At 47.4% G+C, this 12682-nt stretch overlaps 1 protein-coding gene across 1 annotated transcript in view; it reads right to left on the reverse strand.

The window, feature by feature from the left end:
- The window catches only part of RSKR (ribosomal protein S6 kinase related), a 43757-nt gene extending 31386 nt beyond the window's left edge, over positions 1-12371 (reverse strand). Inside the window, exons 1-2 of the mRNA XM_044288282.1 lie at positions 12345-12371; positions 9769-10014 (exon numbers count right to left, since the gene is read on the reverse strand). Coding sequence (XP_044144217.1) covers positions 9769-10014; positions 12345-12371 — 273 coding nt within the window. The remainder of the gene's footprint in view (positions 1-9768; positions 10015-12344) is intronic.
- Positions 12372-12682: the final 311 nt, after the last annotated feature.

Below are 12682 nucleotides of genomic sequence, written 5' to 3' on the forward strand. Positions count from 1 at the left end.
ATCTGGGCAGAGCGCAGTTGGCCTCTGCCCTCCCCTATCCTCTTCTCCAGAGCCAGACTTCCCACAGGCTACCCCAGCAGAAGAGCTGGCATCTGGGCAGAGCGCAGTTGGCCTCTGCCCTCCCCTATCCTCTTCTCCAGAGCCGGACTTCCCACAGGCTACCCCAGCGGAAGAGCTTGCATCTATGTTGTTCACCCAGATCAGAGCTATCCATGGATGTTATCATGATGTGGGGTTTTGGGGTGTTTTCTGTGTTTTGGGGAAAAATGTGTGTTTCCTGTCTGTGAGTGATTAAGTTAGCCCATTATGTTTGGTAATTGTATTTTGTTGATTGCGTCTCAGACAATGCCAGTGTGTTAGTTAATTGCGTCACAGACAATGCTCGTTGTATTTTGTTGATTGCGTTACAGACAGAGGGAAGGGGATTTTGTGTACAATTGCTGGGAAGGTTTCAATACTGTAAATGCATGTGATTGGCTGTTTTTACAAAACCCTGTGGGTGGTAACCTTGTTGGAAGATGTGTATAAATCAAGGCTTGTGTGTTCAAATAAAGTGTGTTCCTGTTTTACCCTTTACCATGTTGAGGCTGGTGTTTGGGTAACTGATCGACACTGGGGAATTGCTATACGCTGAAGATTTGCTATACTGCCCTGGCATAACTACTAGCTCTTGTAAGAGCTGTTCTGGCTCTCTGGATGTAGGAGAGGTTCACCCACTGGAGCCAGGATGGGTAGTAGACGGTGAGACCTCAACCAAGCTTCGGCGGTTTGTGGGGCCTGCAGTGCGTACGGTGTCAAGTGGAGTGCTTGGAGTCCTCGGAAAGCACTAGGAGCATCTATCGACTGAGGTACCCGGTCGGGGTGCCAGGAGATCCGTTACAGTTAACAATGGCAGTGATCTTATATGGACCAATAAATCTTGGGGCCAACTTCTAAGAAGGTACATTAAGTTTAATGTTTCTTGTAGACAACCACACAGAATCACCCACTCTCAGGTCCGGACCACTCATACGTCTCCTGTCAGCCACACGCTTATACCTGTTGCCCATCTTTTTCTGGTTATTTTGGATTTTCCGTGAAATAGAAGACAAAGAAGAGGAAAATCGTTCCTCCTCAGGAATTACGGAATTTTAAGCACCAGAAAATGTACCAAACTGTGGATGGAACCCATATGCCCCAAAAAACGGCGACTTATCAGTGGATTCCTGTCTACGGTTATTTATAGCAAACTCAGCTAACGACAAAAATAAAGACCACTCTTCCTGATTCTCTGAAACAAAATATCTCAAGTAAGTCTCCAGATTTTGATTAGTGCGCTCCGTCTGTCCGTTCGACTGAGGATGAAAAGCCGAAGAGAAGGACAATTGTACACCCAGACGAGTACAGAACGCTTTTCAGAATCTGGAAACAAACTGAGTCCCTCTATCGGACACCACATCAGAGGGAATGCCATGTAGTTTCACAATGTTGTCGACAAACACCTTGCAATTAAGACTAGGTAATGCAATAAAGTGTGCCATTTTACTAAAACGATCTACAACCACCATAATCACAGTTTTTCCCGAAGAATTCGGTAAATCTGTGATATAATCCATGGACAAATTGGTCCAAGGTCTGGACAGGATGGGCAATAAAAGCAGAGATCCGGAAGGTACCACAGGCTGACACATAGTCCTAACACACTTACGCAACCCCGGCCACCAAAATCTGTGAGAGATGAGATCGACAGTCGATCGTGCTCCCAGGGTGCCCAGCAAGCACCGTACAGTGATGTTCCTCGAACACCTTGTGACATAATTTGGAAGGAACAAACAATCTCCCCGGAGGACAAGAGTCCAGAGCATCCTCCTGTGCCTCCAACACCCTGGCCTCAAGATCAGGATAAAGAGCGGATATGACTACCTCTTTAGATAAAATGGGACTAGGGTCATTAGACTCACTGCCCCCCAGGAAAGCTACACGACAAAGCATCCGCCTTGACGTTCTTAACCCCAGGGCGGTAAGTGACGATGAAGTTAAATCTGGTGAAAAACAATGACCATCTGGCCTGCCTTGGGTTCAGTCGCTTAACTAACTCCAGGTAGGCCAGATTCTTGCAATCCGTAATTACTGTAATAGGGTGAATTTCTCCTTCCAACCAATGCCGCCATTCCTCGAATGCCAACTTAATGGCCAGCAATTCTCTATTCCCCACATCATAATTCCTTTCAGCAGTCGAGAGGTTTTTAGAGAAAAATGCATATGGGTGCCATTTACTAGGTGAAGGACCTTGCGACAAGATTGCTCCTACCCCTACCTCGGACGTGTCAACCTCAACAATAAATGGCTGAGTCACGTCCGATTGCATCAGAATAGGGGCTGAAGCAAAACATTCTTTCACAGCAGAAAAGGCCTGTAATGCCGCATCAGACCAGACAGAAATATCCATACCCTTCCTAGTCATGCCTGTTAAAGGTTTAACCACCGATGAATAGTTCAAGATAAATTTCCGGTAGTAGTTGGTAAACCCCAAAAACCGCATAACGCTTTCAGATTTTCGGGTCGATCCCAGTCCAACACGGCACGGACCTTCTCGGGATCCATACGAAAACCTGAGGATGAGAGCAGGTAGCCCAGAAATTGCACTTCCTGTACAGCAAATACACACTTTTCAATCTTAGCATACAACTTAGTCTCTCTTAGGATCTGTAACACCTGTCTCACATGATCCTGATGAGTCTCCATATCAGGCGAATAAATTAGTATGTCATCAAGGTATACAATGACAAACCTCCGCACCAGATGATGAAAGATGTCATTGACAGATTATACAACCGAGATTTGGGCAATTTAGCTCTGGGAATAAGATTGACCGTACAGTCACACTCCCAGTGCGGAGGCAACTCCTGATTACCACTCTCAGAGCAAACATCAGAAAATTCTGAAATGAACTAGGGTACAGTTTTTAGTGGTCACCATAGAGAATGATGCATTAAGACAGTTGTCCATGCAAAAATCACTCCAATCGAGAATCTGTCTCGTTTGCCAGTTGATGTTAGGGTTATGTTTGCTTAACCATGGTAAGCCCAACACCAATGGAGCAGGCAGACCCTCCAATACATAACAGGAGATACTGTAGATTCCTGATGCAAATCACCCATTCTTAAATGAATGTCATTCACTACCTGCGATAGGCATTTTTGGGTGAGAGGTGGTGCTAAGTCAATTGCAAAGACAGAAATACTTTTCTCTAATGCATTAGCTGTCAACCAATGAATGCGTATCAACTCTCCATCAATCAAGTTAACGCCTGCACCACTGTCGATAAATGCTTCGATTTTCACAGTTTTGGACTCTAGCGCCACCTTGGCAGACAGGAGAAAACGGGTACTACCAGTAAAAGACAAATGTAGATTTTCTTGCTCCCCATTCACACCACCAATAGTAATTTGAGGATTAAAAGTTTTTTTCTTTTTGTTTACACCTTGATGCTGCAAGTACGGACAAATGTTCACAAAATGTCCCTTCTTGCCACAATAAAAGCAGACTCCTTTTACATGACCCAAGCTTTTGCCAGGAGTAGCTCCTCCTAACTGCATAGGCTTATCACAAGGCACAACTACCAGTGTCTCTCCACCATAAGTGTCAAAGGAAGCAGTACCCTTATTGGACAGTACGTCCTGAAGGTGAGGACCCCTAGATCTCTCCCTCAGGCGTCTATCTAGACGTACAGCAAGGGACATAGCTGCCTCCAATGACACAGGATTTTCATGAAAGGCCAACACGTCCTGCAGTCTCTGAGAGACCCTGACAGAATTGGCTGCGGAGAGCAGGATCGTTCCACTCAGTATCGGTAGCCCATCTCCTAAATTCAGAGCAATAGGTCTCCGCGGAACGATCTCCCTGCTGCAAACTCCGTAACTTGGTTACGGCCTGAGAGATCCGATCCGGGTCATCGTAGATAAGACCCAAGGCTATGAAGAATTCATTTACCGACCGGAGGGAGAGTGATCCGGTCGGCAGAGAAAAAGCCCAAGATTGGGCGTCCTCTTTAAGCAATGAAATAATCATACCCACACGCAGTGGCGTATCTATCACGAGGCAAACAAGGCATTTGCCTAGGGCGGCACTTGCCAATGGGGCGGCAAAATGCCTTGTTTGCCCCTTGTCCCATCAATCAGTCTTATCTGCCTCCGGTATAGGCCTCATGCACACGACAGTTTTTTTTCACGGTCCGCAAAAACGGGGTCCGTGGGTCCGTGATCCGTGACCGTTTTTTCGTCCGTGGGTCTTCCTTGATTTTTGGAGGATCCACGGACATGGCTCGTGCGGAGCCAAACGGATCCGTCCTGAATTACAATGCAAGTCAATGGGGACGGATCCGTTTGATGTTGACACAATATGGTGCCATTTCAAACGGATCCGTCCCCATTGACTTTCAATGTAAAGTCTGGAGTTCTTTTATACCATCGGATTGGAGTTTTCTCCAATCCGATGGTATATTTTAACTTGAAGCATCCCCATCACCATGGGAACGCCTCTATGTTAGAATATACTGTCGGATATGAGCTACTTCGTGAACCTCAGATCCGACAGTATATTCTAACACAGAGGCGTTCCCATGGTGATGGGGACGCTTCAGGTTAGAATACACTACAAACTTTGTACAAGACTGCCCCCTGCTGCCTGGCAGCACCCGATATCTTACAGGGGGATATGATAGCACAATTAACCCCTTCAGGTGCGGCACCTAAAGGGGTTAATTGTACTATCATATTCCCCTGTAAGAAATCAGGGCTGCCAGGCAGCAGGGGGCAGACCCCCCCCCTCCCCAGTTTGAATATCGTTGGTGGCACAGTGTGCGCCCACCATCGCCCCCCCTCCCTCCCTCTATTGTAATAAATCGTTGGTGGCACAGTGTGCGCCCACCATCGCCCCCCCTCCCTCCCTCTATTGTAATAAATCGTTGGTGGCACAGTGTGCGCCCACCATCGCCCCCCCCTCCCTCCCTCTATTGTATTAAATCGTTGGTGGCACAGTGTGCCAACCACCATCGCCCCCCCCATCATTGGTGGCAGCGGAGTTCCGATCGGAGTCCCAGTTTAATCGCTGGGGCTCCGATCGGTAACCATGGCAACCAGGACGCTACTGCAGCCCTGGTTGCCATGGTTACTTAGCAATAGTACAACAGCAGTAGAAGATTCATACTTACCTGCTTGCTGCTGCGATGTCTGTGTCCGGCCGGGAGCTCCACCTACTGGTAAGTGAAAGGTCTGTGCGGCGCATTGCTAAAGAACTGTAACTTACCAGTAGGAGGAGCTCCCGGCCGTTCACAGACATCGCAGCAGCAAGCAGGTAAGTATGAATCTTCTACTGTTGTACTATTGCTAAGTAACCATGGCAACCAGGGCTGCAGTAGCTTCCTGGTTGCCATGGTTACCGATCGGAGCCCCAGCGATTAAACTGGGACTCCGATCGGAACTCCGCTGCCACCAACTATGGGGGGGGGGGAATGGGAGACCGCACACTGCCACCAATGTTACTGCTATAGAGGGAGGGGGGCCGATGGTGGGCGCACACTGTGCCACCAACGATTTATTACAATAGAGGGAGGGAGGGGGGGGCGATGGTGGGGGCACACTGTGCCACCAACGATTTATTACAATAGAGGGAGGGAGGGGGGGCGATGGTGGGCGCACACTGTGCCACCAACGATATTCAAACTGGGGAGAGGGGGGGTCTGCCCCCTGCTGCCTGGCAGCCCTGATTTCTTACAGGGGAATATGATAGTACAATTAACCCCTTTAGGTGCCGCACCTGAAGGGGTTAATTGTGCTATCATATCCCCCTGTAAGAGATCGGGTGCTGCCAGGCAGCAGGGGGCAGTCTTGTACAAAGTTTGCAGTGTATTCTAACTAGAAGCGTCCCCATCACCATGGGAACGCTTCTGTGTTAGAATATACTGTCGGAAATGAGTTTTCACAAAGTGAAAACTTAGATCAGAAAAAGCTTTTATGCAGACGGATCTTCGAATCCGTCTGTATGAAAGCAACCTACGGCCACGGATCACGGACACGGATGCCAATCTTGTGTGCATCCGTGTTCTTTCACGGACCCATTGACTTGAATGGGTCCGTGAACCGTTGTCCGTCAAAAAAATAGGACAGGTCCTATTTTTTTGACGGACAGGATACACGGATCACGGCCTCGGCTGCAAAACGGTGCATTTTCCGATTTTTCCACGGACCCATTGAAAGTCAATGGGTCCGCGAAAAAAAACGGAAAACGGCACAACGGCCACGGATGCACACAACGGTCGTGTGCATGAGGCCATACTCAGAAGATCCGATGGTATATTCTAACCCCCAGGCGTTCCCATGGTGACGGGGATGCTTGCCTGGGGGTTAGAATATACAGGTCCCCGCCGCTCACAGGAAAACATTTAAAAACAAATCAGTAACCTTAACTTTATTCATTGGTGATGTCTTTACTGTATACCTTACTCTGTCTTTCAGCTCCGGTAACAGCAGGCAGTGCGGGCGGGCGGCGCTCACTCACTGACGTCACGCGCCTGCGCCGCCTAGTGGGAGGAGCAGGCGCGTGATGTCAGTGAGTGAGCGCCGCCCACCCGCACTGCCTGCTGTTACCGAAGCTGAAAGACAGAGTAAGGAATACAGTAAAGACATCACCAATGAATAAAGTTAAGGTTACTGATTTGTTTTTAAATGTTCTCCTGTGAGCGTCGGGGGGGGGGAGGAATCTGTGGATGGCACCATTTAGGGGAGGGGGGGAGGAATCTGTGGATGGCACCGTTTAGGGGAGGGGGGAATCTGTGGATGGCACCGTTTAGGGGAGGGGGGATCTGTGGATGGCACCGTTTAGGGGAGGGGGGATCTGTGGATGGCACCGTTTAGGGGAGGGGGGGATCTGTGGATGGCACTATTTAGGGGAGGGGGATCTGCGGATGGCACTATTTAGGGAAGGGGGATCTGTGGATGGCACTATTTAGGGGGGAGATCTGTGGATGGCACTATTTAGGGAAGGGGGATCTGTGGATGGCACTATTTAGGGGGGAGATCTGTGGATGGCACCGTTTAGGGGAGGGGGAACCGTGGATGGCACTGTTTAGGGGAGGGGGATCTGTGGATGGCACTGTTTAGGGGAGGGGGATCCGTGGATGGCACAGTTTAGGGGAGGGGGATCCGTGGATGGCACTGTTTAGAGGAGGGGGATCTGTGGATGGCACTGTTTAGGGGAGGGGGATCTGTGGATGGCACTATTTAGGGGAGGGGATCTGCTGATGGCACTATTTAGGGGAGGGGGATCCGTGGATGGCACTGTTTAGGGGAGGGGGATCCATGGATGGCACTGTTTAGGGGAGGGGGATCCGTGGATGGCACTGTTTAGGGGAGGGGGATCTGTGGATGGCACTGTTTAGGGGAGGGGGATCCGTGGATGGCACCGTTTAGGGGAGGGGGATCTGTGGATGGCACCGTTTAGGGGCGGGGGATCCGTGGATGGCACTATTTAGGGGTGGGGGATCCGTGGATGGCACTATTTAGGGGAGGGGGATCCGTGGATGGCACTATTTAGGGGAGGGGGATCCGTGGATGGCACCGTTTAGGGGAGGGGGGAGATCTGTGGATGGCACCGTTTAGGGGAGGGGGGGATCTGTGGATGGCACCGTTTAGGGGAGGGGGGGATCTGTGGATGGCACCGTTTAGGGGAGGGGGCGGATCTGTGGATGGCACCATTTAGGGGAGGGGGGGATCTGTGGATGGCACCGTTTAGGGGAGGTGGGGATCTGTGGATGGCACCGTTTAGGGGAGGGGGGATCTGTGGATGGCACCGTTTAGGGGAGGGGGGGATCTGTGGATGGCACCGTTTAGGGGAGGGGGGGATCTGTGGATGGCACTATTTAGGGGAGGGGGATCTGTGGATGGCACTATTTAGGGGAGGGGGATCTGTGGATGGCACTATTTAGGGGGGAGATCTGTGGATGGCACTATTTAGGGAAGGGGGATCTGTGGATGGCACTATTTAGGGGGGAGATCTGTGGATGGCACTATTTAGGGGGGGGGCTCTGTGGATGGCACTATTTAGGGGGGAGATATGTGGATGGCACTATTTAGGGGGGGGATCTGTTGATGGCACTATTTAGGGGAGGGGGATCCGTGGATGGCACTGTTTAGGGGAGGGGGATCCGTGGATGGCACTGTTTAGGGGAGGGGGATCTGTGGATGGCACTGTTTAGGGGAGGGGGATCCGTGGATGGCACCGTTTAGGGGAGGGGGATCCGTGGATGGCACTGTTTAGAGGGGATCTGTGGATGGCACATAGGAAGGGGTGGGGTTTAGAGAGAAAGGGGTTTGGCCTTGACAGGAAGGGGTGGGTCAAATTTATATTAGGGGGGTGTCCGAGTTTAGTCTCGCCTAGGGCAGCACAAAACCAAGATACACCACTGCCCACACGTTGACACTCATCCCCAGATGAGTATGGACGCAGCTTAAAGTATAATTTACATGACTCCCTGAACCGGGTGAAATTGTCACTACCCCCGGAAAACCTGTCCGGGAGAGCCACCTTCGGTTCAGGACAGGCCTGGGACCCACCACCAGAACCAGTAGCCTGTGGACTCTGAATCTGCAAGACAGTTGCGCGGAGGTCTGCTACCTCCAAAGTCAGATTCTGCATCTGTTCAACCAGTGCAGACATAGTATCCATAGCTGCACAGATCAAAACAAAAATGTCGGTTGGGCTTGGGATAATGTCACGGATGTAGTAGGGGAGAACACCAAAAGACAATGAAGAAGGAAAGGGAAAGACACTAGGCCTCACCGCTAGGGAAGGAAAAGGGTTTACCACCTATAAAACCCTGCTCCTGGCCCTAACTTCTATCCATATGGGCTCCTCTCGATGGTAGAGATACCCATACACGGGAACCTAGAAAACCCTGGTGACCCTCAGATGCCCTAAAGATAAGGACAGGGCAGAGACCACCTGTTCCTTCCCTGGTGAAGGAACTAGCGTCTCACTGAGGCCTAGTAAACAACCGGGGGTGGGGGGAATACAAAACACGACAAGTGGAACACTTAACTTCAGAGGATGAAGGATGAACAGGACTTCAACACGAACCACACTCCAGCTCTTCCAAGACCAAATGAATCTATCCCAAGCAAGGAGTGATGGGAAAAGTCTGACTAAATGGGGCGAGGTAAAGGTCACATGATCCACACCTGAACAGGAGGTGTGGACATACCAGCAACACACAGACAAAGTGAAACCAAAAGAGGCTGTCAGATCACTAATGCATAGATAATCTTTCAGACCTTCTGGGACCTGTCACAGATGTGACACCAACATAACCAAAACGGTTTTAAGCCTCTGGATGTAAATAATGTCTGTGTTAATTTGCTGAAAGTAATCAGAGATAATAAAAAGGGTAAAAAATTAAAACACCTTCAAATGTCTTAAAAGTTGCAATACTTTAAATTATACAGTGATGCAATGGGTATTCTAAGGGATAGGTGACAAATATTAGATCAGTGGGACTCACACAAGCATGAGGAACCCCAAACCCCCCATCGCTCCATGCTAGCAAGACAATGGTGAGGGGAGTTACACTGCAGAGGTGGCAGAGTATGTACACCGACACTACATAAAACTCTGTGAAAGGTACAGAAGCAGCCAAGTGGGAGCCCTTTTTTGTGCATAACCATAGCAGTCTAGGCTCTGATGTTGAACAATACTTAGAAACATCTACATAGAGTCCATTCATTTTACAGATACCTTTAATTCTGGCTTTGTAGTCGGGGACCAAACTGGGAACTCTGGCAGGAATATGGATATGCACTGTGGGAGAATCCGCTCCGCTGCCTCCTCTGGAGGGCTAGTCTGATGAGATGTCTTAAGTTTATTCTTTACTGTATGTCCAGTCTTCCACAGCTGGCTCAGTCGTGATGGAGTCTGAAGGTCCCCATTCCAGAAACCTTTCCAGGGAGGAACCCACAGGTTGGGTGACAAGGAGGTAAAGCTCTGCCATACAAGGAGAAGCGTAAGATAGCTAAGAACAAGATCACGTATAATGTTATCAACCACCACGACTCTAAGGTCACCTGCAAAGGGGTGCGGGTGAACAGACACGAATTGCTGCAGCATATTGCCACCAAAATCCGCAAAGTCTAACAGTTGTTTTTGGTGCAGTTTTGTCGCAGATCTGACCCTTCCATTGAAAAGGGTGAAATCTGCAACTAAAACAACAAACATAATTGACATGCTATTAAATTAGAAAACTGCAATGCAGGTAAATTTCCGCATGGAAAAAATCTGCAAAGTGTATATGAGATAAGTATAATCTCATACACTTTGCTGGTACTGTAATACGCATGTATTCCGCAACATGTGCAGGTGGCCTAAGATTATACACACACATTGTGTTATTTATACAGTTTTTGCTGCATTTCCACATTTAAATTTGCACGTGTTTACTTGCGAGTTTTGTAGTGGATTTTGGCATGGATTTGCCTCCGATCTCTTAAAGGGTGGAATCTGCACTTGAAATCTGCACTGCATGTCATTATTATTTTTTTTATCTCATGTACTTTGGTGGGACTGTTTTATACTGCAGATTTTCCACATGAAAATCCAAACAGTGTACACGTACCCTACGGACTCTTTCACCCACAATTTTAGTTTTTTGTCATGTTTTTTTTTTTGGGGGGGGGGACAAGAAAGGAGTAAAAAAAAAAATTATTCACCACTTGCAATGTCCTGACATTAGTAAAAAGACAACGCTATGCAAAAACTCCATTAAAAAAACACCAACACACCTTGGACATGCTTTTTCTTTTTTTTTTTTTTTTAAATGACAGGCAATGAGGGGGATAATGCCAGCAGCAATTTAAAAAAAAAAAACACCACTACAAAAAATGCCTCTATGTCGTACATTTAAAGGGGTTCTCTGGGCTTTTTAAAAATCCAAGCTTTCTTCTATCCTGTGAATAAAAATTTAGTTACTGTAGTACTTACCCATCCATTGTTTTGCTGATGCTTCCATCTCCATTGCACTCACACAGGCAGCATCAATAAAGCATTGGACAGGTAAGTATTACTACTGACTAAACTGTCTTTCTTTCACAGGATAAAATAAAGTATTGATTGTTAAAAAAGCTCAAAGAACCCCTTTAAGATATTCCATAGACGTATATGAAACAACAGGAACTGGCATTTTTCTCCTAAAAAACACAACATAATCCCTTAAAAAATGCTAGTAAAAAACAGTCCAAGGGGCCGTTCACACCTTCAGAGAGGCTGCAGTGGTTTCTGATGCGGTTCTTAACGTTAGAGAGCTAAGCCATGAGTGGAACATGTCCCATCTTGGCACAGTTGCGGCTTTAAACTGCCGCACCACAATCTTCACTGCGCAGCCATCTACGCCAAAATCAAGCCAGCAAAAAAAAGTGTTGACTTGGACATGGCATAAAAATGCCACAGCATCCTCAAAAGTGAAATTGCTGCTGCAGATTTTTTTGTGTATTTACTATTATCCAATGCGAAATTTCACGTGGCATTGAAGTCGATGATAAAATAAAATTTGTCACCCAAAATCGTACTATTTGCACCCACAAGAATGATTAGTGTAAGTTTTTGTAGTGACTTTTTTTCCTCTAGGAATATGTGCCATATGTGAATTCACCCTTTGGACCAGTTCACACAGAGTTTTTTATCACTGATTTTTTAGCGTTTCTGCCTCAAATTCAGCTAAAGAAAACCCACCTCAAAACAGCATCCCAATGGGAAGCAGGACTTGCTATTTTTTTTACACATGTAAAAAAGAAGCCGTGTGCTCTATTTTGGGGCAAAATCAGCGCTGAATCTCCCTTTGAAATGAGTGGGAAGCATAAAAAACAGCTCCATGTAAGTCCATGCGGTTTTTGTGCTTTTTCCACTCTTTTTTTTTATGGTGCGGATCCGCGTAGACTGTACACCTCAAGCTGAAAATGCAGATTTGTAGTGAAGTGAACTGAACACCCATTGGTTAAAAAAACTGCATAAAAAAACTGCATAAAAAACATGGCAACAACCACACAAAGAAAAAAGACATGCGGATTCTGCGCTGATCTTTTAAGTGTGTTTTTCAAAATCAGTCATGGGAACTGGCCCTCATAGCCTCAGTCCAGCTGCTTAACCTTATAGGAAAGAATACATTGAATGTGCTATCATTTTGCAGAGACGAATCGTCTAGTGTCCTCTGCTCAAATTCCCAGAAATCGACAGATGTACTGTAGTTTTGAGAATTTGCAATTACTAACATAAAAAAAATAATTAACCACAAGCTTCCACATGTTTTATATGTTTCTTCCTACCTTTGTGTCGCTGCTTGTGGCTCCCATTTCATCGCTCCTATCAGTTTACATGCTAGGAGAGGATTTGTTTTCCTGGCCCCTCTGGACGGTTTGTGATCTGAGTGTGGGGTCACGTGCACCATTAATCTGCTTTAGTCTGACAAACAACTTTAATCTGCTCCTAAGCGCTGGTCATTACTTATGCATCTTTCTAGATTTGTGGAATGGAACCTGTGACTTCTCTTTTACATAAGAGGCAACTACGGTGCAATATTTAGGGCATGTGATTTCAGAATCTCTTGTCAATAAAGCCACCAGTTCACCAGCATGAAATACTGTAAAAGACTATTTCCAGATAT

Source organism: Bufo gargarizans, chromosome 3, assembly GCF_014858855.1.
Source record: "Bufo gargarizans isolate SCDJY-AF-19 chromosome 3, ASM1485885v1, whole genome shotgun sequence".
Lineage (NCBI taxonomy): Eukaryota > Metazoa > Chordata > Amphibia > Anura > Bufonidae > Bufo > Bufo gargarizans.